General features: G+C 36.6%; 3 protein-coding genes across 4 annotated transcripts; 2 read left to right on the plus strand and 1 right to left on the minus strand.

Moving 5' to 3' along the window:
- Positions 1–5,364: 5,364 nt before the first annotated feature.
- On the plus strand, positions 5,365–10,476 carry LOC110707243 (adenylosuccinate synthetase 2, chloroplastic-like). The gene is made up of 4 exons (XM_021885260.1): positions 5,365–5,782; positions 7,169–7,861; positions 9,185–9,496; positions 9,933–10,476. Exons 1-4 carry the CDS (start codon positions 5,468–5,470, stop codon positions 10,101–10,103), a joined length of 1,491 nt encoding a protein of 496 aa, XP_021740952.1. The 5' UTR covers positions 5,365–5,467; the 3' UTR covers positions 10,104–10,476.
- An 864-nt stretch (positions 10,477–11,340) lies between these two features.
- On the plus strand, positions 11,341–20,678 carry LOC110707242 (DNA-binding protein SMUBP-2-like). 2 transcript variants are annotated; one of them, XM_021885257.1, is made up of 15 exons: positions 11,341–11,647; positions 12,212–12,316; positions 13,095–13,163; positions 13,654–13,743; positions 13,854–13,937; positions 14,830–14,994; positions 15,857–16,044; positions 16,327–16,399; positions 17,675–17,728; positions 17,854–18,111; positions 18,904–19,110; positions 19,218–19,321; positions 19,629–19,773; positions 19,861–19,995; positions 20,134–20,678. In XM_021885257.1, exons 1-15 carry the CDS (start codon positions 11,561–11,563, stop codon positions 20,308–20,310), a joined length of 1,941 nt encoding a protein of 646 aa, XP_021740949.1. In that variant the 5' UTR covers positions 11,341–11,560; the 3' UTR covers positions 20,311–20,678. The 2 variants fall into 2 exon arrangements, with proteins under 2 accessions (XP_021740949.1, XP_021740950.1); XM_021885258.1 differs by lacking the exon at positions 11,341–11,647 and having other exon boundaries at positions 13,056–13,163; positions 20,134–20,382.
- Positions 20,679–20,791: 113 nt separating this feature from the next.
- On the minus strand, positions 20,792–21,776 carry LOC110707244 (dehydration-responsive element-binding protein 2F-like). Its single transcript, XM_021885261.1, has one exon. It carries the CDS (start codon positions 21,751–21,753, stop codon positions 20,950–20,952), a length of 804 nt encoding a protein of 267 aa, XP_021740953.1. The 5' UTR covers positions 21,754–21,776; the 3' UTR covers positions 20,792–20,949.
- Positions 21,777–23,657: the final 1,881 nt, after the last annotated feature.

The raw sequence follows: 23,657 nt of genomic DNA on the forward strand, positions 1-23,657 counted from the left end.
TTCCTGAAGCAGTTTCTTGGATTCAAAGAACATACCCTTCTCAAACTCCCCCCCCCATCACAAATGTTGTATGACTACCTGATTCGGCCCAATATTAATCAACCTCATAATTCTCATTTACTTGACTTAACCAAGGAATAGGAGTTCTAACCATGGCCTCCCCACCTTCCATGTCTGCAGAATCAACATCCATGTTATCCAGTCCATGTTCCTCCTCTTCGCTCTCATCCTCATCATTTGTTTCCCGGAGCGCATCATACAGAGACAACTCGTTATTCACCATATGTTGTAGATATTCAAGATGATTCACCAATGGTTGAGACGGTGATGTATGATCATCATGCTGCGTAGGTGAATAACTTTGGAGTTGCATGGGAGAAGATATAATTGTGTTCGATGTCGAAGGCCCAGATTGGCCAAGCATTGTCGTAGATGGTCCACCATATACAGGTGAAGCTATATGTGAACTCAACGGCATCTGGAACCGATCGTCATGAAGCAGTCTGCTGAAGGACCCCATCCCATATTCAGTTGATGGAATGTCTTGTGAGGGCATTCGGAAGGACTCTGTGTATCCGGAAAAATAGGTAGCTTGTTGATCTGGTTGAGTACTTTGTTGCGTACACATAGACACTATTTCTACATATATCTCATGTGGATAACCCCTCATTAAAACAGCGCTCCTCAAAGCTTTCAAATGTCTATCGTTAGAACAAGGTAACACTTGAACCGCATTATTAGTCTCAAACCTCATTTGAACATTCATTGGGTTTAAGCCAATAATGCTATGAACCTCGTTCATCAGATCGTTGAAAGTCATGTCCGGTCCAAGTGGCAATGGTTCCATATTTCCACCACTATACTGGACATTCGGTCCATCAGACACAAATTCACCCCCCATCGGCATAACAAAGCTGCGTTTTGTGCAGCCATATTCTATACAACAACCAAAAACACATCTTAATTGCATGCAATCTCCACCAATTCGCACAATAACAACCAAGATATTCACACTATAAACATAATTAACCATCATTGTTCCAATTCACATAACAACCAAAACAAAGTACACAACGAACATATTCACACTATAACAACCAACATGTTCTACATAACATAATTTTCGTAATTAAACAACAATGTAGGCTACTTTATCAAATTAAAACAACAATTTCATCAACATTATCAACAATTTCATCAACATTTTCAACAATTTTATCAAACATTTCCACAATTTCATCATAAACTTTCTTACTAAACTAACATCAATTTAGGGCTTTTATACTAGACAATTATCAAATTACAACAAACTAACTTAGAATTATCAACATAATTGTCAATTTACATCAAACTAACTTAGAATAATCAACAACATTATCAAATTAAAACAATGTAGTATATAATTATCAAACTAACCTAGGTTTTTAAATTTTAAAAACAAATAAGTGAGAAGTACTAACAACGTGATTATAAAGAAGAGGAGAGGCGCGGCGGCAGCATGCAGTAGGCGGCGGCGACGGCGGCAGGCTGGCGTGAGGAAGAGTGAGTTTGAGTTTTTAGTTTTGAGGAAGACAGGCTTTGAGCTTTGAGGAAGACAGGCTGGCGTGAGGAAGAGTGAGTTTGAGTTTTTAGTTTTGAGGAAGACAGGCTTTGAGCTTTGAGGAAGACAGGCTGGCGTGAGGAAGAGTGAGTTTGAGTTTTTAGTTTTGAGGAAGAGCGAATGCGCTGCGAAGAATATACCAGGTAAAATCGCTAACTGAGGCAGCGTGTTTCTAGTATTAATGAAACGCTGCCTCAGTCAGCGTTTTTAGGCCTGTTATAGCCTAAGTCAAAAACGCTGACTGAGGCAGCGTTTTTATGTATTTCCATTTTTTTTTAATTTGTATTTCACAAAATACGAAATTTTTTTTTTAAAAAAAATAATAGCAGGGGTAAAATGCTGACCGAGGCAGCGTTTTACCTCAGAAGCTCAATTTCGTAAATAGTTTGGCCACGCGTCTATATTCGTAAATAGTTTACTAATAAAGTTCAGTTCGTAAAAAATCCAGTTTAGGGACCATATTAATATACATCAAACTTGAAGAAAATAAAAAGGAGGATACAAACACTGAATGAGTTGGTGAGACTCAACTTTGAGTATTGAAATATAAAATGAGTTGTTTTATACCTCCAATAGTGATATATAACCTACTTCTCAATTTAGCAACTCATGTGAAATCTAATTTCCCAATAGTGAAACTCTCTAAAGTATACTAATATCACTTTCAATTTATGGCCCACCAAATCTATATTGTAAGTTTTTCAAAAAAAACTTAAAATAAGTTACAAAATATATTATAATATTGATAAGGTGCCCACACTTTTTGTCAAATGAGCCTTAAAGTTGGGTTACTTGGGTATCTAAACTTAGCAACTTTCTTTTAGAGTTGCTAAGTTTAGATACCAACTTATTGATATCATTTGCAAAAATTACTCTCTTTCCTAAAAAAACTCCCTCAAGTTTCACCATTGGAGATGGTCTAATGTCGAAGAGCCGAATTTTATAATGTGTAGTAATATTTCGAACATTTCAGGTGTCTTTTTATATTGGAAAAATTTACAGGAATAATCCCAACTTTTTCTCATTCCCATAATCCCAACTTTGGATTATTTTTTTAATGATCCCAACTTTAAGGTGAATTTTCTTCTAATGGTCCCAAGTGACCTATAACCGGTTAAATAGGTAATTTTTGTTTTTTTTTTAAAAAAAAAATCTTACATGTGTCACTACGTAATTGGTTAAAAACACTAATTAACACTTAAAAAAATTATTAGTTACTAATCAACACTTAATTAAGTAAATATAACTAATTATTTAAAACTAATAAAAAAACCACCACCACCAGCCACCCTCCCTGCCCCCACACGCCCAGCCCTCCGCCGCCGCCGCCATTCCCGGCAGCGACCAAACCCCTCTTGCGCCGAAAGTCGCCCAAAAAACCCATTGCGTTGCCCCTAAACCACCATAACTCCACCACGAAACCCCTCTCCCTTCCCCGAAAAATCCCTAAAAACCCCTCCTTCTACCGCTTAATTGCCTCCAACCGCCTTGCATCAACTTAATCGGAGTCTTTGGTGAATTGCTTGCTCGTTTTATTTCTCAGATCAGATTTTTTTTTTTTTTGAAGCAATCAAATCGGATGAGTTTTATTGGTGAATTGGGGGGTTCGTGGGGGGTGGGATGGGGTGGGGTGGGGGGATGGGAAGCGTCGGCAAGGGGAAGAGGATGGGTCTGGGGGCGGCGGCGCGCCGGAACCAGGGTAGGAGAGTTTGGCGGGGGTGGGGGAAGGGAGGTGGTTGGGCTGGTGGTTTTTTTGGTTGATTATTATTATTTTTAATTAATTTTAATTTTTTTTGGCCAATTACACGCTGACACATGTCAACCAATTTGTTATAATAAGGGGCCGTTTGGTTCGCAGGGGTTATCGGAATGGAATGAATAAAGGGAATGAAAGAGAAAGGAATGAAAATCCCTCAAATTTAGGGGCCGTTTGGTTCACCCGGGGTAAATGGAATGGAATGAACAAAGGGAATGGTAGAGAATGGAATGAAATCACCTAATATTCTCTATGTTGTTTGTTTTAAAAACAAAGGGAAACAATCCCATCAACCCACCACCACACAACCACCCCACAACCACCACACAACCACCCACGTTCCACCTTTTCTAGCCACCATCCGACCACCAAACCACCAGCCACACCTTCGCCGTCTTTCCCCTCACCGTCGCCTCCCATTCGCCGGCCTCCGCGCAACCGTTTCTTCCCTGGAGATCAACCCTGAAAAACCCTAGAAACTCCCCTCCCCCGAAAAACATCATTCACTCCCCGAAAAATCGTTCGTCTGACCTTCCCCCACCCTCGAAACCTTAGGCGACGCAGCGAGGGGAAGGGGAAGGGAGGCGCGGCCGGCTGTGAGGGGAGGGGAGGGGAAGGGAGGCGCGACTGGCGTGAGGGGAAGGGGAAGGGAGGCGCGGCTGGCCGTGGTGTGGTGGTGCGGGTTTCCGATAAGTTGAAAAGGTGGAAGGGTGGTGGTATGGTGGTGTAGTGGTGGCCAAGGAATGGGAATGGGAAAGTCTAGGGGGGGTGGGGAATGGAGTTGGAGGGATTTTGGGGAATGAAGAGGGGAAAGGGAATGAAAAATATGGTCTAACAAACAACAACAAAGGGAATGGGGGCAGTTGATTCCCATTCCCTTTGATGATTAACCCCAACCAAACAGCCCCTTAGTGTGTTGTTTGTTTTAAAAATCAAAGGGAATCACATCACCACCACTACACAAACCCCTCTTCCTTCACTATCTCACTTCTCCAGCCACCCCGCCCCTCGTCGCACTTGCCCCACCCCTCGCCGCACTTCCTCTCCTCTCAAACAGCTTTCCCCTCCCCCGAAAACTTTCCCCCACCCTGAAACTCCTTCATAATTTCAGATCTCATTCTCACTTTTGTTTTTCTCTCTCCTCCATTTTCATGGATTCTGAGGGTGATTTAGATCAATTGCTACTTCCACAGTCTGAAACTCCTACCCCAACGGATCAGAACCCGAAGATGAAGCGGTTAAAAAAGAACGATTCGACTGCGAATGATGTCACTGCCGGTTCCGCCCCGACTAATGAGATTGATGGGTTAGATACAGGGAATGATGAATTCGATCTTTTATTTGGTGATTCCGGTCAGTTTTCCGTGAAACGGGTTTTGGATTTTGACGACAGTTTTGATGGGTTGGTGGTTTTGGGTAGTTTCGGTGGTGGTTGGGTGGTTTTGGGTAGTTTCAGTGGTGGCTGGGTGGCGGCGTCAGTGTGTCGGCAATTTGTTGGTGGCTAGGCGATGGTTCTAGTGGTGGTTGGGCGGTGGTGTCGGTGGGAAGTTGGTGTTTCGAGGGTGGTCAAGGTAGTTAAAAGGTTGGTTAAGGTAGTTGGGTGAAAAGGAGTTTGGGGTTAGGTTGATTCCCTTGGGGAGGGGGGATGGGGAATGAAAATAGAGGAAAATGGGGTAATGGGAGGGGTAAAGGGAATGATTAAATTTGCCTATCAAGCATCAACAAAGGGAATCATGACAGTTGATTCCCTTTCCCATTGTTGAATACCCCCAACTAAACGACCCATAAGTAAATTGATCGGTTGAGATCATTAGAAAAAATTTCACCTTTAAAGTTAGGATCATTAAAAAATAATCTAAAATTGAAATTATTCTTGTTTTTTTTGGGAGAATAAAACAAGAGATTATTCTTGTCAGTTCTTCCTTTTATTTTCCTTTTGAAATGAATTAATTGATCAAGTATCTATTCGTTACTAAAAAAATCAACATTTCCAATTTTCCACGACACACAATATAAACACATTCAATTACCCGACTCCTTTCTAAAACCCTTCACTCCCCAACCCACCCCAGCCAGCCCAGCTTCCTTTGTTTCTCTCTCCTCCTCTAAAAATGAACACTTCCGCCCTCCGACTCGACCATAACCCGGTCTCCTTCACCGGGTCAGCTCACTACAACCTCTACAAAACACCTTCTCTTTTTCGACCTTCTCGTCTTTCTGGAACCTTCCGGAAGTCCTCCGCCGCCGCCGTCGTCCGATGTTCTTCCCTGAAAACCGCCGTTACTGAACCGACTCGTGAGGCAGTGAGTCGAATCGATGGGTTGAGTCAGGTTTCCGGCGTCTTGGGTTGTCAATGGGGTGATGAGGGTAAAGGGAAGCTTGTTGATATTTTGGCTCAGCATTTTGATGTCGTTGCTCGTTGTCAGGTTTCAATTTTTACTTTGTCTTTTGTTAATATTATTTTATTTTAAATTTATTATTTCTGATTGAGTGGGTGATGATATCTGAAAGTGATTTTTATTTTTAGTATTATTGACATTTTTATGATATATTTGATTAAATTTGAATAATAAATGTTTTTTTTTTTCTTCTTTTGTTAATTCTGATTCACATTGTTATAGACATTATAAATCATTAACTTGATTGATTAGTTCATTTCAATTTCGGTTTCGATAGTAGTATACATGGAAGTTGGGAGGTAGGGGTTTTCTTGTAAGGTTAGTGGGGGTGGAATTTGGAATGAGTTAGTGTGGCTCGTTGAATTGTTTGCATTTCTTATTTGTTGTGAATTACTCCCTACTCCGTAGCACTTTGTCGATTCGTTTCGAATTAATTGTCTAATGTAAATCAAACTTGGGTAGGAATGCAGCTAAGGCAATGGATAAAACGTACGTGGTATATATCATTTTAGTCACTATGACATTAGTTTTTATGAGAGAGGATTACAACATTGAGATTTTTCGAGAAGTCTTGTTATTGTATGTGGGTATTGTTTTCCTGTTGGTGTTTGAATTTTGATGGCAATTACATCTGCTATAGTGCGCCATGGATTGCTGCAAGATAATTGATATGACCTTTTGTTGCTGGGAAGCCAAAATATGTTTGTGTTTCAATAAGTACTTGAAATCAATGTTTGTAGACATAGTAACTAAAATCTGTGATTATTTTCTCTTACAAACCTGAGTTACATATAATATTATAGTCTATATTATTTCTTGCGTTATGTTATGCTTCACATACCCATTAACCTTGTACTAAATGAAGCACAAATTCATCAACTTCACAAATGCTTATTCCTTACCCAACTCAGGTTTCCTCTGCCTATTTTTCTTGGATTGTTTTAACTTTCAAGGAATTCTAATATCGTTGATGGGTGATGCGCTGTATGCTACCTGTTAAGGCCTTCTGTGTGCTATTCTTAATTACCTATATGTATACTCCATAAGAATTGTTTTGTTTAGTATATTGCCTTAGTCTACTGCATCTTTCCAATTGACAATACTTTAATTTCCATACTTTTTTTTAAAAAATAGTTATATACTTTATAACTTCAACTTAGATAGTTGAGATTGCTGTTGGAGGTTTTTCTGTAAAGTTTGATTTACTCCGTAGTAACCTAATATTCTGATCCATCTCAGTAACTTGGTTTCTCTTCTATTTTATAATTCTATTTGTATTTTATTTGTTGAAATATTGTATTAGATAGCTGCGTATTCTTCTCGTTGGTTTCTATGGCAGCCATTTGATGTGATGTCTTCATGTCTAACACGCTAACATTTTAAAACTTGTTTCTTCTGTTAATTTGTCGTTAGGGTGGAGCTAATGCTGGCCATACCATCTACAACTCAGAAGGAAAAAAGTTTGCTCTTCATTTAGTTCCTTCTGGTATTCTTAATGAGGAAACTTTATGTGTTATTGGAAATGGAGTCGTGGTTCATCTGCCTGGACTTTTTGGTGAAATTGACGGTCTTGAGTCAAATGGAGTATCTTGCAATGGACGTATATTAGTTTCTGATCGTGCTCACTTGTTGTTTGACTTCCATCAAGAAGTGGATGGTCTTCGAGAAGCTGAGCTAGCTAAATCCTTCATTGGCACAACAAAGAGAGGCATTGGGCCTGCTTATTCAAGCAAGGTGATAAGGAATGGCATACGAGTTGGTGACCTTCGGCACATGGATACCTTTCCTCAAAAGCTTGAAATCTTACTGTTGGATGCAGCAGCCAGATTTAAAGATTTTAAATATGAGCCAGAAATGTTAAAGAAAGAAGTAGAAAAGTACAAAAGGTTTGCTGAGAGATTGGAGCCTTTCATTGCTGATACTGTTTTGGTCATGAATGAATCAATCTCACAGAAAAAGAAGGTTCTGGTTGAAGGTGGTCAGGCTACTATGTTGGACATTGACTTTGGAACCTATCCTTTCGTAACTTCCTCTAGCCCATCAGCTGGTGGGATTTGTACTGGTCTTGGTATTGCTCCCCGAGCCATTGGTGATCTTATTGGAGTAGTAAGTTATATTTGTCATTGTAGTTTTATTGGTTTGTTCTTTCATATTCTTTTATCCTTTGTAATTTTATATACATGCACAATTATATGCACACACATAGGAGAGAAACATGTCAACAAAATTTTTCATGGGTGAAAGCTATTTGGAGTGTGCTGCTGTAATCCTGTCCTCCTCTTATTCACCTTTCACTGCCAATTTTTTCCTTTCTTCCAACACGTCCTCTTTCATCCACTTTTCTCTTCACGGAAAACACCTTTTCTCCAGATTCTCTCTGGAACCTGCAGGGGGGTCCCCCCCCCCCCCCGCGCGGGCACACACACCCTCTTTTTCTGATGGTATTATATATAATACTGGAAGGGAGTAGGTATCTTTGCTAGTGGTGAATGTGGCGAGGAGCAAAAGAGGCGGAGTGGTGATCGGGGAGGGGGGTTGGTGGGGTTAGAAATGATTTCAAACTTAATCCAGCTAAGAAGCTGATGTATCATATGCCTTTGGGGATGCTACCCCAATTCCATCAAGGAGCTACCTAGACTGGAACTGGGGTGTATCTACCGTAAGCTAGCTTACAGAGCTACAAGATCCTTAGTTGGGTGTTTGGGAAGAGATTCAAGGTAATGGATTTCTCTTAGCGCCCACATACTTATTGATAGGCTCACAGATGCAGAGTATCCCAATCAGAAGCAAAGGTCTGCAAGAAGAGATAATAGGTAATGGAGGTGAAAAGAAAGATGGTTAGAGAAGGAGATTATAGGAAGAAGGGAAAGGGGGGTGAGGGTGGTGGAGGCTAAGGGGGTGGAGCGGGTGGGCAAGAAGTTTAGTAATTCTATACGGGAATTTTGTAATTACTGCTGAGGTTAACTTCGCTGATGTTGGGACATGTGCGGCATAAGATTGATTGATTTAGTTTGATTCATGTTGGCTTGTTTCAAAAAAAAAAAAGTTCAGGTAAGATAATACTCTGTATAAGATTTAGATATAATTAAATTCAGGTAAAATAGGATCCATTAAGCTCAGATAAGTTTAGTCAAAAGAAATTCCAGTAAATTAAGATAAGTGAGACCAAATTCATTCCAAAAAACTCTAATATGTTCAGAAAAAATAAAATTTAATAAGTTTAGACTAGTCAAATTCAGCTAAATAATATGCTCACTGAAAGAAACCCACTCACACACACACACACCTCTCTCCCAGGTCCCAACGCAGAGGTTTAATTTGTTAATGCTTGATTGCTTTCTTTTTACTTGCCCTGTTATTTCTTTTGTATCAGCAGTTTCAACCTGTTTATATACCTGTAGAGGTTTCTAATAACAGTTTTGATTTCAGGTAAAAGCATACACCACACGTGTTGGCTCTGGTCCCTTCCCTACAGAGATATTGGGTCAGGGTGGGGATCTGCTGAGGTTTGCTGGTCAGGAATTCGGGACAACAACTGGTCGTCCTCGTCGCTGTGGTTGGCTTGATTTGGTTGCATTAAAATTTAGTTGCGATATTAATGGCTTCTCTTCTCTGAACCTGACAAAACTGGATGTTCTATCTGATCTTCCCGAGATCCAATTGGGTGTTGCATACAAGGATGTTGATGATACTCCGATCAAATCTTTCCCTGGTGATCTCCGTATCCTTGAACGGTTGAAGGTGAGTTGATTTTCTTGAACAACTGTTAAATTGTAGAATTGTGCTTAGTTGAATAGTTGTCCTGCAGTATAACTATATTCCATGTAACTTGATAGTCCATAAACATTTATGGTTAAGATTTTGAGTTGAAAAAAATTTCATGTTTGGCAAGGGAGCAGCATCTTTTATAACACGGGTCACCTGAATACCACTTTCTCATTAGTCACTGCTTGTAGCTGTTGGATGACATTAAGGCTTACCAGATACCCCCATTTCAAACTCCCCTGTCTTGAATTTCATTTAGCACTACTAAACAAAAGTTTTGGAAAATGTATTTGTTACTCCGAATGTTTGTCCCTTCTACTTATGTTTGATCATATCATTTTTGTTGCATAGCTGATGGCATTTTAGGATATCAATATAATTCCTTACGTTGTATAATTTGCCATTTGTTCAGGTGGAATACGAGGTTCTACCCGGGTGGAAGACTGATATATCATCAGTTAGAAACTACGCGGACCTTCCATTGGCAGCCCGTCGCTATGTTGAGCGGATAGAAGAGATAGTTGGCGTGCCAGTCCATTACATCGGTGTAGGTCCAGGCCGGGATGCTCTCATTTACAAGTAGTGTGTTTAGAAAGATCGGATGTTCAACTGTCTTTTATCCTGTGGGAGGGGTAGGAGGAGGAGACAGTTTGACTCAGTTAGACCCTTTAACTTCTGAGAGATGGCTGCAAGCAATCAAATCCATTATTTGTTGACATGCATTTTATCTGCAGCATACTGTATACCCATAATCTGATACAAAACTGATGCTGCAGTGATTTTAGCTGCCAAATATTTTTGTAGTTTTCTCTCTAGGTGTTACGATTTCAAATATTCTGAGATATGTTTGTATGATCCAATGATCTTCCTTTCCATTTGTCTCTTTCCCGGTAACAGGGTAATGTACAACTGCAAAAGATGTTTGTCTAGCATCATTTCTTGGTTGTTTTTTGTTTTGTTTTGTTTTTTTTTTTTTCCTTCTTTATTTCTTTAGTAGGGCTTGTATGACATCGTTTTTTGTTTTCAATTTTCTATTTTTTTGAAACCAAAAATGAGAAATAAGATAAAGATGTTTTTCACTTTTCAGTTGGCCATTTTCAAATTTATCATGATTTTAATAAATTTGACTAATTTTTAATTTATTATATGACATATATCATATAATTTTGAAAACAAAAAACCACAAAACTGAAAACCACAATGATACCAAATGAACTCCGATTAATGCCATGTTTTTTTGGGAATGATTGACAATGAAACCTTAGTAAGAAATAATTAACAAGAAAAAACACTATTGTCTCATTATTGCACGAAGTTATCTCGCTAAAAATAATCATGAAATAAAATTGATCATCAATTGTATGACCTTTAAAAAGTGCGGATTTGCATATCACAAAAAATGAGTTCTTAGGCCTTGTTTGGCAAAACTAGCGGTAATGAGTAGTTTTTAGCGGTCGAGTAGCAGGTAGCTGTTAGAGTAGCTACCGTCAATTAGTAGTGAATAGAGGTTAACTGTCGAAGTAACGATTGATAGTATGAGTGTTTGGCAAAAGTAGCATTTGCAATACTAAATATTAATAATCATACAAATTATAAAAAAAAAAAAAACCAAAAAATAACAAATGCTACTTGCTACTCTTAAACGTTTGAGAAAAACTACTTAAACGCTACATCTACCGCTAATCGCTACTCACTATTTTTTTTCTAGTTGGTCAATACGCTAACCGCTACCTCAAACACTATCGCCAAATATGGCTAAACTGCAAACCTTCTCTGAAAAGGCCCAATCTAAAACCCGATAGGGAATGACTTTTTGGGATAAAACTCGATTTAATCAAAACCAACACCAATAAAGTGTTAAGTAGGTGCAATTATTGTACAAAATCATCATCTAATCAAGGGAGATGAAACTGAGCAGCTTGCCGGAGTTTAAAAAGTAAAAGTAGCATACCACCAGCCAGAGAACCAGGACTCAGTATAGACTACTTGTGGTGCACTGCAACTGATTCTCTCTGCTCCGAAATCCCAAAGATTGTAGTCATGAATGGAGGAAAAACCAAGAAATCTTCTCCCATTTCTCGTGAACAATTTGTATCCATTATGGCTCCTTTAATCGATATCGAAAAGGTCATTTCTTTCTCTTCCCCCGTTCATCATTCGATTGTTTTTTAATTTACTTTTGCTGTTTATTTAATGGAAAATTGTGGGTGGTCTCCATTTTTCAATTGAGTTTATTGGGAATTTCTCCATTTTTGAATTAATGTTGTTATTGGGAAATTGAGTATATCACCAAAAATAAAGTATCATTTTTTTTTGTTTATTTTTTTTGGTGAAGATTTTTTTTTTTGTTTATAAAATTGCTTGTGAATTCAATTTGTGGATTAATTTTGTTGTGAAAATGGAATACTTTTTGATGTTTGTAAAATGGGTTATGTGCATAATTTGTCTAGTATTCTAATTAAAATTGATCGTTGTTGGGCAATTGAATATTTAAAATTTTAAACAATTACATATTACATTGTTTCTTTTCGTGACTCTATTGATATTGCAAACTATGGCGAATGGTTTAAAATGCTTGTTGATTCATACTTTGTATTGCTTGATTGATTTCATTGTTTATGGAAAAAGTAATCAGTTGTGATAGTTAAAATTTGAATTTAAACTGTGTGATTAAAATGTGTTTTTGTTTAGGAGGCTGAGATATCTGCTTCTATCACATCTAGTTCGACCAGGAGCGTCGAAACTGCTCAAAAAAAGGGTTCTATTATTCTTAACCTGAAGTGTGTTGATGTTCAGGTAATACCTTTTTTTAACTTAAGTACAACTTTAAAGTGTCATACATTAGTTGCTTTGTTGTTTTATACTTGGTATTTCTCAAGTTTATTGCAAATGGGTGTTTGAAAGGGGAGGGAGGATATTTCTTTGTAATGAGAATTTGTTAAGGGCATTCAGCAGCTAATATAATGGATGTGAATTGAATGAATTCCCTTGTACCATTGAAAAGAGCCTGAAGTATATTTTAAGATAGAATTCATTAAACATTCATAGAGTTATGTCTTAATGATTAATTAATCAATCATTCATTCATAAAAGTTTGAGATAACTACTATTAAAAATTTGTAGTAAAATAATTACTATAGTGTTATAATAGGTTTGAATGTTATGTGTAAATTTTTTAATTCGAGGATAAGAGTTATTAATTAGCAATCTTTCAATTCTAGTTATGATAGGACTAATTTAAATGTTTTTTATTCGTATGGTTGTGGAGTAGGTCAGTCAAAATGTATTTGCAATGAAGTGTCTAATGGAGACTATCACTTTAAGGTTTAAGCTAGGCTATATACATCTAATCCTCTCATACCTGTTCATTTGTAAAAGATGATTAAAAGTGCTGAAGAGATTGATTAATATATTTTCTGATGCACTTCTCCAAAATTGCAACAATCATGCCTGTCTTTTGAAAACTAAATGAAACAGTGATTTTTTTAATTTTCCTTGATATATTTTTTATTATAATTTTTTTGCATTCTGATAGATTTTTGTTGCCAACTTGGTGCTTCTTCATCCATGACAGTCAGGATTGATGGGAAAGAGTCTTCTTGAATTTCAGTCCACAAAAGGAGAAGTTCTTCCCCCTCACAAGGTGAGTGTTATACCTTCTGTTGGTTTATGTAAGACAAGTGCTTGAGTATTACATGTTTGTGGCATATTGAGATCCTATGAGAATAGACTATTATACTTATTCTGCATCTGGCATTTATAATCATGTATTGACTCCCTCTTGCCGAAACTGTTCTTGTTAAAATACTATCTATATAAAGTTGTAAGTAGCAATATACTTGGTTTTTCACAAAAGAAGGATGATGAGGTAACTCTCAAGAACAATGGGTATCATATGATGTGAGCATGTTAGAAAGATACACCTTCCCCCCCCCCCCCCCCCCCAAAAAAAAAAATAAAAAATAAAAAAAAAAAAGAAAAGAAAGAAGACTGAAAGTAGAATCGTTCAGTCTCACTTATTCTACTCTTGCTATCTCCTTGCTTCCCAACTACTTTACTTTTGTACCATTCTTAGTTTGTTTCCACGTCATTCTGAGCCTATAATACTATTTTTTTTTTCTTTTATGATGCAGTTTGGGCCTCATGATGTTGTGGTTTTAAAGCTGAACAAGGCTGATGCCAGTTCTCCTTCCCTAGGACAGGGGGTAGTTTATCGTTTGAAGGTATTTGTCTTGTAAAGATGTTGTCCATAAACTATCTATATTTGTCTTTAGTCAGTCTGAGAATCACATTGTACAGATCTGAAGTCAAACCTGCTTATTTTAATGACTAGGAATCATCTATCACTGTTGCATTTGATGATATTCCAGAGGATGGCCTGAATACTTCATTGCGGCTTGAGAAAGTGGCAAATGAGGTAGGTTTTCTTATAAGAATTGGTGTGTACATTCCTATTTATGGTTTGCATGCGTCTTGATCACAAATTTGACCCTTTAGGTTAGCCTCTTTATTGCTCTATGTTTGACTCAAAGAGAACATGCATCAAGAGCTCTGTAGCATACTATGTGTTATGTCCTCTACCCATTAATTTTGTGATTCATAGCACTAATTGCCAAGTGCATGAGTCCAGAGGGTAGATGTGAGAGTTTCTGTCTTTTATTGTTCCAACATTTCTGGGGGATGCATGTCGTTATAACATTAATCATAAATTCTTGGCTTCTTCTCCAACGTTCTTAACATTTAAATGTTTTCAATTTCAGCATTTCTAGCTTATTCAAGGAATGTTGTCTATCATGCTCTGTTGCTCTTTTTTTGTTGGAATGCACTTGTGACCTTTAAGTTCACTGTTTAATGTTATTAGTTTCTGCCTTCTCGTATTGGATAAATGGGATTTACCGCATCCTGTCCCACACCTCTGTTTTTCTGTAGTACTATCTGAATGCAATATGCCAATATCCCATCTTTTACTCATATCTCTACTTTTTATTTTATGGGAGTTGGCTAATTATAATTTATTTTATATTATTAGAAAATATATTCAGGTAAGAAGTTGCTTCTTGGTATGGAGGCCTTGAATAGATGTCTTGGGTATTTGAATACATTCACGTGGTTTCAAATAAGGTAGTTTTTACAGTAAAACAATGGACTTTCTCTCAAGTTCCTATAGTAAATGATATTAGTGTGTATTAAGAAATTAGATAATTTGATTTGTATTGAATTGGTTGCATTATGTCTTCTATCTAAAGTTGAATTGTTAGTTTATTTGGCCTAGTGGGTGATGGAGTGACACGTTATGCAATTTTTGCTAGGTGACATATCGTAGGATGAAGGATACCCTGGTAGAGCTGAGTAAAGGTGTGCAGAAAGGTCCTTCTTCTGACCTAGTTCCTGTACTGTTTGGAGAGAACCCCCCTGCTAGGTCAAAGAAGGATTTTGATTTCTCTCCATTCAACAAGAATCTTGATCATTCTCAGGTAATTATTACCATACTTTTTTCGTTCATTTGGCGGCAGTCTTTACTTGAGAGTAGTGTCTGCTCCAGTATACTGCTTTGCTTTTCTTAATTCCATCAGCATGCTTAGTCTTGTTGCAATGCTTCCTAAATGATACTAGTTTCTTTATAGATGCTTTAATGATTCTTTATTCCTTCTTCACCCCCCCCCCCAAGTTGCTTCTGTGGATGCAAATTTTTTTCACATGAATTTATCTCGGTTAAACCTCATTTAACCTAAAATCTTAATATGCTGGTTGACATGTGGTTATTCCTTAATCTAATTGATAACATAAAACCGATCCTAAAACCACTTAATATCTTGAAATTATCGGGAAGGATATTAAATAAAAAAAATTAATATTTTGTTCCTAAGGAACCATATTCTTTTCGACCTTCATAAACATGGCTCTCCCCCTTTTGTTCTTTCCTTCCCCACCTATTCCACCTAATGTTTAAATGATTATATGCATGCTTTCTGCTCCTTTTTAAAATTGGGATTGTATCTCCTCATCTAACTTGCATTGGAATTTGGTAACCGTAAAGCGTTATTTGTACTTTGCTCCCCTGATGTGATATAAGGATTCAGAAGGTTCTTGTTAGATCTGTATACTTAAACGTACTGCTTTCAGTTCATGCATTTTCCCGCCTTTCATAGACTTGAATATTAATATCAACTTTGGAAGAAAACCATAGAAACTAAGAACTAGATGATTGTTGGGGTTGGGGGGGGGGGGTGGGGTGGGGTGGGGTGGGTTTACATATTCATGTTGCTATCTATACCAATTTTTTATTGATTTAATTAATTCTAACTGAACTGGAACTGGCTATCTTTTTCTGTGAAGAAAGCTGCAATTTCTAAAGCCATGTCATCCAACAATGTATTTTTGCTGCATGGACCTCCTGGTACTGGGAAGACCACAACCGTCGTAGAAATTATCTTACAGGAAGTAAAACGTGGATCAAAAATACTTGCATGTGCTGCATCAAATATTGCTGTGGACAATATAGTCGAACGTCTTGTTCCTCACAGGTAATTTCAAATCTAGCAAGGTGATTCCATTGGAAATGCATTGATGCTTAGGTATATGACATGATGGAAAGGGTAGACTAGATGAGTAGCAAAGTGTGAAAAGATTTTTGTAGGTGATAATGTGATCAAGTCTGATTATATTATTTCTGCTTTCTTGAACAAGGAGTTAATTTAGCATTCTTCATAAAATTACAGATCATAGTCTTCAGGTTTTCTTTGGATTTGTGTTTTATCTTTCTGCTGTACATCATATTGTTATATCCATTGATTTAATTTCTTTAGGGTCAAGCTTGTGAGAGTGGGTCATCCAGCACGTTTGCTGCCTCAAGTATTAGATAGTGCCTTGGATGCACAGGTAGGTCATGATGTGCTACTACCCCCTGATCATATTTTTTTTCCACGTTTTCCGTTTTAAAAAATGGAGTTGTTCTGAAGAACTTTTCACTTTTTCTATCATGTTTTGCAATAAGATGGATGGATACCTATGAATTTTCCTATTGATGAAAATTAATGAAGAATGTTAGGCTAGAGATCTCATTCTAGCACCATTCCATAGTGATGGAAAATGGCTTGCACTTGCCTTCCTGCATTTCTAGCACCTTTTCCTTCCTAATATCAATTAAATTCTAGATCTTGGAGTCCCTCCTTGTTCTATAGATAGTAAATAAACGTCAATCAGATTTTTGTGCTGAATCGAGTTCAAAATATACTCCCTCCATCTGTTAAAATTATGAAATTATGACATTGTATGAAATCCTCAAAAGTAAGGAGTTGACATAATACTAACGCTCTCACACTTTCCCCATCAACCAATCATATAGGGCATCTAGGAAAATCCAATCAAAAACCAAGATTCCATCGTGTCCCTATTTACTCGACACTCTTCTATAAATGACATACAAATATCTCTTCACTTAGGATCCACTGCTCACTAACTAGTGTATAAATTATCCTACTACCTTCTAACGTAAATAAAAAAACCAACTACTATCTATCACACAATAAAATAAGAAATCTACTAACTTGCATCAAATCTTGTGCTGGTCAAAGTGTGTAAAGTAAATAGGGATGGAGGGGGTACTATTTTATGAATGGTAATAACTTTTATTGGGCATAAGAAATTGGCTCTCTTACCAATTTTTTATGTATCTACTTTTTATTTTAAGGTGTAGTTTCTTATGTGCCCACTTTCGACTTAATTCTATTTTCGGGTGAACACTTTTTACATTCATATACATTTATACCCTTTTGCCCCATAAAATTTTCACCTTTTGACTCACTCTCAATCTAATATTATCCACATTTTCGTATACGTATTAATCTATTTATTTTATCTCTCTTACTTTATCTATTTCTTTTCTTACATCCACTCGTAGTAGTAAATGACTACATTCATAAAAAATAAGGTAAATAGAAAAAAAAAATTAGGAGGGAGTAATTGTGATCATTTACTACTTATTCTCCATTAAAAATATTGTTTACTTTATAATTTAACTCACATTGATATCTTTCTTTCTTTTGGTTGGAAACATCCACATTGTGACAATATTAGTATGCAATTGTAGCAACTAAGGCACTTTTGATTCCCTTCCCCCACCTTTGTCCTCAGAGGTTATTTGCATATATGTAGGTGCTAAGGGGCGACAACAATTCTCTAGCAAAAGACATTCGCAAAGAAATAAAGGTAAGCATTGGAAAATTGTTAGGATCTCGTTGAAATTCCAGTAACATATTTCAAATGTTAATACTCTTTATTTATATGCGCTTGTCAACATCTTTTCTAGTTAATGGATCAGATGTAAATTTCAGGCACTAAATACAAAGCTGCTGAAGGCTAAAGACAAAAATACCAAGAGGGAAATTATGAAAGAGCTACGTACTCTTTCTAAGGAAGAGCGCAAACGACAACAGCTAGCAGTGACTGATGTTTTGAAAAATGCAGATGTCATATTGACAACTTTAACTGGAGCATTGTCTAAAAAATTGGACAGATCTACTTTTGACCTGGTGATTATTGATGAAGCTGCGCAAGCACTTGAAGTTGCTTGCTGGATTGCTCTTTTGAAGGTAACTCTTGAAGGCAGTGATACTGTTCATATGAGCTTTCGATATATGGTTTAGAATCCCTTGCTGCCGGTACATGTTTTTGCTTCTTGAAACAAGAACACCTTTCGTGCCCTACTTGAACATCAAAAAGGAGGTTTGACGAAAAAAAAAAGTCTCCTGTTGTACTATGTAATCTTTGTCTTTCCGCTTGCCAAAATAAATCAAGGGTATCATGATATAACATGCTACTTTTGCTCGAGTCTTAACAGTGAGCACTTCTGCAGAAATGACAACAGATTGAGGGATTTGGTGCCTTCGGTTTGCTGGCTATTATACTTTTTTCCCAAAATAAAGTTTCCATCACAATTTGAAATGATATTAAAGATTTATATGTGACCGGTACACAATTTCTTTTGCACCCTTGCCCATGTCAAAATTTCTCTTTCCAAATCAGTGAATCACCTCATTGAAGGTGCACACTTCGTAATTTTTTATAAAGCTCTCGATGTTTTTTGGACATCCCAAAATAGTAGTCAAAAACTTTAATTAGGACGGAGGTGGAAAAATGATTGTCAAAACTTGAATTTAACAGATTTAGCCCTGGAAACAATTTACTGAATATTGATGCTGTCTTTTTCCTTGTTAGACATCAAAGGAGGGGAAAAAAAAAATCTAATGTCAAAAGTGTTTAGTGCCTGGAAAATGTATCAATTTTCACACTTTATATATTTCTTTCTTTTTTTATTCAATGCTTTGAAGGGGCAGAGTTTTTAGCTGAGAAACTCTTGAAGTCCTTTAATTATTCCAATTCAGGGTTCAAGATGTATTCTTGCCGGAGATCATCTTCAGCTTCCACCCACTATCCAGAGTGTTGAAGCTGAAAAGAAAGGCCTAGGAAGAACCTTATTTGAACGTCTTGCAGACTTGTATGGGGATGATATTATGTCAATGCTCACTGTTCAATATCGCATGCACAAACTTATTATGGATTGGTCATCTAAAGAGCTGTACGACAGTAAGGTGCTTATGTACTCTACACAAGATTGTTTAGCAAATAATTTAAACTACAGCCACACGGTAGAAAACAATAATAAGATTTGCTTGATGTTTGATATTGATTGTTGCAGATAGAAGCTCACTCATGTGTTGCTGCACATATGCTTTATGATTTGGAAGGTGTGAAGAAAACCACTGCAACTGAAGCCACTATTCTGCTTATTGACACAGCAGGGTATAAATTTTGTTTGCATTTGCACAGAACTTTCCCTTGTGCAATAGTTATGTGACATTTGTCAAATAGTGATGTATAGAGTAGTGGTTAGTTATGCATATTTGACGAGAACTAAAAGATACAGGAATAATTACATTCTAGTACTCCACTAAAAGGTCTATATAATCTTCGTAGTCACTCTTTTCGGATATTCCTGCACCTATCATTGTGTTGTTGTACAACAATTTATATCTTGAATGAAACAACTGGAGTTTTGTCTTGCTAGTTTGTTTCAGTTTCTTCATGTAATTTGTCTTATACTTTTCAGTTGTGACATGGAAGAAAAAAAAGATGAAGAAGACAGTACCCTAAATGATGGTGAAGCTGAGGTTGCAATAGCTCATGCCAAAAGACTCATTGATAGTGGGGTCCAGGCTTCTAATATTGGAATAATTACACCTTACAATGCACAGGTATGACAATAAGTAGCTTCTTAATGCATAATAATCTCATGAAGTTACTAGTACTCCTAGAACACAATTATGATACTCTTATGATAGGTTGTGGCATTGAGGATGTTAAAAAGTAACGACATTAAGTTAAAGGATATGGAAATATCAACAGTTGATGGTTTCCAAGGCCGGGAGAAAGAAGCTATAATTATTTCAATGGTTAGATCAAACTCAAAGAAAGAGGTGTGTGATGTTTAATACTCATTTTTGGCAATTACTATAATGTTTTATTACCAAAAGGAATAAGAACATTGGGTGCAAGAATTTTGTATATTTTCTTCAAATGGGTTAAAGCGACTTTACTGCATGATAATTGTACAGGTGGGATTTCTGTGTGACCGTAGAAGAATGAATGTGGCAGTGACTCGTGCAAGGAGGCTATGTTGTGTGATTTGTGACACTGAAACTGTGAGTAGTGACCAATTTTTGAAGCGTTTGATCGAATATTTTGAGGAGCATGGTGAGTATCTGAGTGCTTCAGAGTATGGAAATGAGTAAAACCAATAGGAAACTTAAATTTTTTTACTGCTTGGGCATTATGGGTTATGCTCCTTGAAAGGATAATTGGGGACAGGAATAGCATTGATACAACAGTGAAGATCGTAGAGAATAACAGGTGCATTTCAAAAGCCTGTAGGATCTGTTTAGCCTTTCTACTGCTGTAAAAAGGGAAAACACAGATATAATGGTCTAGACTTTAGAGTTTAGGGGGAGCAGAAAGTTACCTTCAAAACAGTTCTATACCCTTCATCAACACATGTTAGCAGCTCGGTTTCTGTAACCTTTGAATTTGAGCTTTCATGTTACAAATTGAATTTGAAATAGACTTCATATCTGGAAATTGCATCAGTTTCTGTGTTCTGTCATTTGAATCTTAAAAGGTATCACAACTTTGTCCATTCTTAGATTTTGCAGATCTTAGTCAATGATTTACATTTGGCAACGCACAAAGGCGGTACTTTGTTAGTTGGTTTTCCTGCCAAAACCCATCTTACTAACGTCTTTTATTCCCGAAAAAGACAAATTAGTCATAACTATATCTCATACAAATCTTCTAGGCATTAAATCAGGTTACATGTATCTAAATAGTCTCTAATGACTGACATTAACTAGATTTGGGAAATCAAATGAAGCTCTTCAAAAGTCCCACATACCAGGTGGGAAAGTTATTAGCTCTTGCTGCATATTACAGTCTCCATAGCTACTTGATTCAGGTTGTTGATAATCTTCCCCTCTCAAGATTTCAACTAATTCGTCCCACTCGGAATTCATCTCCTCCATGTTATTCTCATTCAATTCATCATTCTCGCCATTGTTTGCATCAACTTTGTCATCGTAAGCTGCTTTTCCTTCCTTTAAAACTCCCATCTGCTCCAAAAACTCGTGCAAATCAATCTGAGGCTTCTCCCAGTTCTGTTTGTCATTATCAATTTCAACTTCTTTTTTATCCCTCTTCACATTCTTGGGTTCAGACTTATTCTTATGATCACTCAAAGACGGCCTGAAATTCTTGAACTCTTGGAGTCTCTGGTGAATAACATGAACACTCGGTTGCACATTTATATTGAGCAACGATGGTGTTGTCCCACTCGAAGCAGGGAACATGGATATGAAATTCTTGGAAGGAAACCATCGAAACCTTTGCGATTTGTTCAAAGGGTTAAAGCTACAACGCAGATGCGGAAGATTAAGATAAGCATCCGGCCCATAAAGCCGCCTTGCAGCTTCATCATAAGCCAAGGCAGCTTCTTCAGCAGTAGCAAACGAACCCAACCAAAGCCGAGTTCTCTTCTTAGGCTCTCTGATCTCAGCTACCCATTTCCCCCATGTTCTCTGCCTTACTCCTCGGTACGTGCATGTCGCATTTTGAGGCCCTCCTTGGCCTCGAGCAGGGCCTTTCTTCCATGGTTTTGATAGTGATGATTTCTTCAAGTTATCCATTCTTGGATTCTTAGTGAAGTGAAGTGAAGTGGAATGTTTGGTGTGAATGTTGAGCGTAAAAAGGCGCGGGTATAAGTAGAGATTGAAAAAGGTTGGAAATTTAAATGCATTCACGTTTAGAGAATTCGAGTTCAAAGCCCATGTGACCGTTACATATCTTTGATCGTGTTGTAGATATCCATTTTATACTTTTTCCACGGGGTAAAAGATTTCGCCAAAATAGTACGGAGTAGGTGATTAGTTTTTTCAAAGTGATATACTTTGAATTCGTATTCTCTCTCTGTGTCTAAATAATTGATGTGTTTGACCTTTTTTTTTTTAATTTGGCTTTATATGCTAATTTTGACCATTAATTTTAATAACAACATGAAATATATTATTAAATAGGTATTAAATACTACATCATTAATTTCCTTCAAAAAAAAATACTACATCATTAATTATTATATACTACTTTAAAATATTATTTGTAAGATATAAAAAATTCAAAGTTGCACATAACAATTAACGGAGGTAGTATAAAGTTTTGTAATATCAACCTTTTTATTTTATTTACTAATATTTCGTCAAAAAAAAAAAGAAGTTGTCGTTCTTTTTCGGTGTACTCGTTTTGTATCTTCGACACACAAGGAAAGACGCGGTGGGGAAGAAAGTAGCCCTAGCCTTTGTCTGGCCGATCATTCCGCTTGCATCATTTAATCATATTTATCTAAAGTCAAACCAATGCATTGTCATGTGTGTCAATAATTTAGGAACAGGATGAGTATTAGACTATACTTCATAGAATATATAAAAACACTAACCTTTATCATACACGTGATGCGTGAATGAATTTTAAATTGCATAAAATGATATAAGCCAACATTGGCAATTTAGTTAGTATTATAAAGGATTTTTTTGACTTATAACACTACAAAATAGTAAAAAAAAAAAAAAAAAAAAAAAAAAAAAAAAAAAAAAAAAAATTGACTATAACACCACAAAATCTAAAACTTTTATTATAATACCAAAAAAAAAAAAAAAAAAAAAAAAAGAAGAAATTGGATTTCACCACCAACTACATACTCAGTTTTACAAAAAATTAAAAAATAGAAGAAAAAAAGAATAAACCCTAAACCATAACCCAACCCCACCACCACTGGCAACACTAACCCCCACCACCACTGGCAACACTAACCCCCACCACCGGTAGCCCAACTCCAGCCGCCAACACCCACTGCCCTACCTTTACCGTCGAAATCAGCCCAACCACCACCTCCAAAACCAGAGACTCCACCCCTTCCCCAAACGATTATAGATATGATCACCCGGCCATTTTTTTTTTTCTTTTGAAATACCTTTATGAGATTCCATCAAATTTTAAGGAAAGGATTAAATTGACTTATTGCAAATTGATCAATGAACACCACACCACCTCCGAGCTTCCCTTGGCTTAAGTTAAAATAATAAATAAATAAACAACAACAATAGTAATAATAATAATAATAAAATAATCGATGTGATATTTCAACTTTTCTTAATCGCCATATTTTAATCACTCAAATATTAAATCAAAGCTTTAATTTAAAGGTTGTAACTTAGAAAAACATTGAAACGTGTCCTTCAATATTGGACAAAATAATATTTTGTAAAAATAAAATAAAAAACTATAGGGTCAAAGTTAATCTTAATTATTCAAGAGTTAAAATATTGTGATTACTAAAAAGTAAGAATATAACTTCATGTTGCTTGTCAAAAAGAATATAACTTTATGTTATCATAATTACAGTTTAGTTAAAAACCTTTTATAAATAAATATATATTGGAGTTTTAGTTCAAATATATATTCAAAGTTAATACTTTGTATATAAATTGTACAAAAATAAAAATAAAAAATTATAGATTTGCAAGTTCGCAACTGATAA

Source organism: Chenopodium quinoa, unplaced genomic scaffold (genome assembly GCF_001683475.1).
Source record: "Chenopodium quinoa cultivar QQ74 unplaced genomic scaffold, ASM168347v1, whole genome shotgun sequence".
NCBI lineage: Eukaryota > Viridiplantae > Streptophyta > Magnoliopsida > Caryophyllales > Amaranthaceae > Chenopodium > Chenopodium quinoa.

Coding starts and splice junctions, on each gene's coding strand:
- LOC110707243 (XM_021885260.1), top strand. CDS start 5,468: ATGAACACTTCCGCCCTCCGACTCGACCATAACCCGGTCTCCTTCACC. Junction 7,862..9,184: donor TTGGTGATCTTATTGGAGTA/GTAAGTTATATT, acceptor TTTTGATTTCAG/GTAAAAGCATACACCACACG. Junction 9,497..9,932: donor GTATCCTTGAACGGTTGAAG/GTGAGTTGATTT, acceptor CCATTTGTTCAG/GTGGAATACGAGGTTCTACC.
- LOC110707242 (XM_021885257.1), top strand. CDS start 11,561: ATGAATGGAGGAAAAACCAAGAAATCTTCTCCCATTTCTCGTGAACAA. Junction 11,648..12,211: donor CTTTAATCGATATCGAAAAG/GTCATTTCTTTC, acceptor GTTTTTGTTTAG/GAGGCTGAGATATCTGCTTC. Junction 19,774..19,860: donor TTACACCTTACAATGCACAG/GTATGACAATAA, acceptor CTCTTATGATAG/GTTGTGGCATTGAGGATGTT.
- LOC110707244 (XM_021885261.1), bottom strand. CDS start 21,753: ATGGATAACTTGAAGAAATCATCACTATCAAAACCATGGAAGAAAGGC.